Source organism: Cyprinodon variegatus, unplaced genomic scaffold (assembly GCF_000732505.1).
Source record: "Cyprinodon variegatus isolate N-32 unplaced genomic scaffold, C_variegatus-1.0 Scaffold472, whole genome shotgun sequence".
Classification (NCBI taxonomy): domain Eukaryota; kingdom Metazoa; phylum Chordata; class Actinopteri; order Cyprinodontiformes; family Cyprinodontidae; genus Cyprinodon; species Cyprinodon variegatus.
Window position 1 is genome coordinate 668,711 of NW_015150925.1, and position 2,848 is coordinate 671,558.

Consider the following 2,848-nt stretch of genomic DNA (forward strand, 5'->3'; position numbering starts at 1 on the left):
TATTTTTAAAAAATGGGTGCCGTTTGATCTTAGAGCTAATAAACGGCAAATCTGAGATTATTATATTACTGCATAATTCCTGTGGATCTTTCTGACTAACAGATATGTGCTTAAAGCAGCACATATCAAGGCCCATTTGCACATAATGAGCATCTGGATGATCCAGAGGAGTCATGGGAGAAAGTCATGTGATCAGATGAGGATCCCAAACAACACCATCTCTACTGTGAAGCATAGGGGTTGTAGCATCATGCTGTGGGAGTGCTTTTCTAAGGAGAGGAGGACCGAGGTCATGCATTGCCAGATTCTGGGGAACAACCTCCTCCCCTCACTTAAAGCATTGAAGATGGGGGGAGGCTGGGTCTTCCAGCATCACAATGAGCCAAAGCACACAGCCAAGATAACAGGAGCGGCTCTGGAAGAAGCAGATCTAGGTTCTATAGCGTGGCCTAGCCAGTCTCTAGACATAAACCAAACAGAGAATCTTTGGAGGGGGCTCAAAGTCTGTGATTCTCAGCAACAGCCCAGAAACCTGACTGATCTAGAGAAGATCTGTGAGGAGGAGTGGGCCAAAATCCCTCCTACAGTGTTTGCAAACCTGCTGAAAAACTACAGGAAACTAAGGGGGTTTACAGGAAATGACCTTTGGAACGGCAAACAAAAGATACTGTACCAAATGTTAACATCGATTTTCTCAGGTGTTGAAATAATTATTTGCAGCTGAATCATATAAATAAACATTTTCTTGTTTAGTTTATGTCTCTCACAGTGGACATGCATCTACAATTTCAGATTCATTTGTAATTGGGAGAACTTGCAAAATAGCAGGGTATTGAAATACTTATTTTTCTCTCTCTAAACTGGATTGCACAGTTGATTGATTGGTCATGTTTTGGAAGTAATCACATTTATTTGAAATATAAATTGCCAAAACAAAATTTGCACCCAAACTTTCCCACCAAGATCCATCTTTCTCCAACAGCAGCCACATTTCTTAAACTTGAAATGAATATAAACGCTTTCAGAGGAATATTTAAACAATGCAATTCCTTAAACAGGACCTTAATCTACCTACAGGCTTCATCTATTGGAAAACAATCTGGAATAACAATCTGTGTCTTTTATAGGACACAAACTGTCCTACAGAACCCAGTAGGCATGGCGACATATCTGAACCTGATTGGGCCTCCAATCTAAAGAGAATCAGCTCCATGAAGGGAAATAATGAAAAAAAAAGCGTTATCACTTTTTACGTCAAGTCTCTGGTGTTTTAAAAAACACTGCTAACGTGAACTAAACCAGGTTACAAACACAAACATACTTTTCAGTTGAAACCATCTGAGTATTTCTATGAACAGTTTTTCACTTGTTTATGAGATGGATTTTTACTATTGCATGTTCAGGTTTTTTTAGTATAGTGCTTGAAAGAGTCTGATTTAATCTGTGTGAGTAAGCTAATACAGCTAATTCTGAGAAATGTCCCTGTTGGCACCCCGTACTGATCCACCAGCCAGCCCAGCAGCCAGAGATGGTGAGGTTGAACATCTGCAGACTGCTGTAGTTTGTACAGGAAGCACTCTTTACGTATTCAGCTGAATAACAGCACAGAATGAAGGTGTAGCACCAGATAAAGACCTTCCCTGAACACCCACTGAGAGCAGCTGGGTTAAAGTTTATGCGTCCATATCACCTGCTGCTTATTCATTTAGATACATGTACCTTCCAAACAAGGAGATGGTCAGGTTGCCCTGATAGGGACAGGATGCACTTCCAATGTGCAGCTCTCCTCTGTCTCCTATCAGAATGTGCTTGGCCCGCAGCAGGATGGCTTGGGGGGTGTCAGCAATCACCAGCTTTCCTACAAAGGAGAGGGAGTGCAGATGAGCGATGGAGCCTCCAGATTAGTTCCCTAACAGCTAAAGCTAAGCAGGATCCATCAGTTCTCACACATCACAGCTTTTGTCCACTAAATGTGGAACCTGGTGAGATTAGAGACCTGTGGATGGTGTGCATTAAGATGCCCAAACTTTCTATCATACTCCTATCTTATATCTGATCATACTAAACACAGTCAAAGCTTTGGAAAATATTCAACTAATGAAAATCTTCGAACCATTTCTATGACTTGGTGACCCTAAAATATTCTGCTCTCTGAATATCCACACTAAAGGCTTTCTAACATTCTAATACAACATTTTGGAAACAAAACAATTTTACTAAACTTTACAGTTTAAATGGAAAATAAATATAGAAACTCTGAAAAGAGCAAATGAAAACGTCTACTAAATGTAACATAAGCTAAACAATGGTGCCATTTATAGAAAGGATTTTGCTAAATTAGTAGTAGTAGTTGTACTGGATAGTTGTACTTTGCAACATTTTAAACCATTTAGCTCCACTAAGAGATCTAGTTGTTTCTCTCTCTCTGTCTGTGGCACTACTTTGACTTTGAACATCTTTATTTTCAGAGATATTTTGTTTTAACTCAGAATTTGGAGATTTTGTGTCTGTTTCAGGAACTGTTTTCCTTTCAACTGGTTTGACCCCCTGCTGATTCCGAGTCTGCCTGCTTTGTTTATCGCATAGCTCCTCAGAAAGAGGGGTCCACACGTTTTGTTCTGAGGCATTGTCACTCTGGCCTTGTTGGTCTTTGATCCTATCGAACTCTACTGTTATCTCAGCTCCTGACAATAAAAGATTTGCAGCACTAACTCTGTGCATTAGCATCTGATACTCAGCTTCCAGCTGCTCATACTTTTCAGTTTCGAGTTCTTGAATCTTTTCTTCACATAGACTGAGGTTAAAATTGTTTAGGTTATCCTGCTTTTCTGGAGATAAGTGGATAAGC

General features: G+C 40.1%; 1 protein-coding gene across 1 annotated transcript in view; it reads right to left on the reverse strand.

Annotated features, from left to right (window-relative positions):
- cemip (cell migration inducing protein, hyaluronan binding) overlaps positions 1 to 2,848 on the reverse strand; it is a 118,692-nt gene that overhangs the window by 110,459 nt on the left and 5,385 nt on the right. The window contains exon 2 of the mRNA XM_015389797.1: positions 1,720 to 1,858. Coding sequence (XP_015245283.1) covers positions 1,720 to 1,858 — 139 coding nt within the window. The remainder of the gene's footprint in view (positions 1 to 1,719; positions 1,859 to 2,848) is intronic.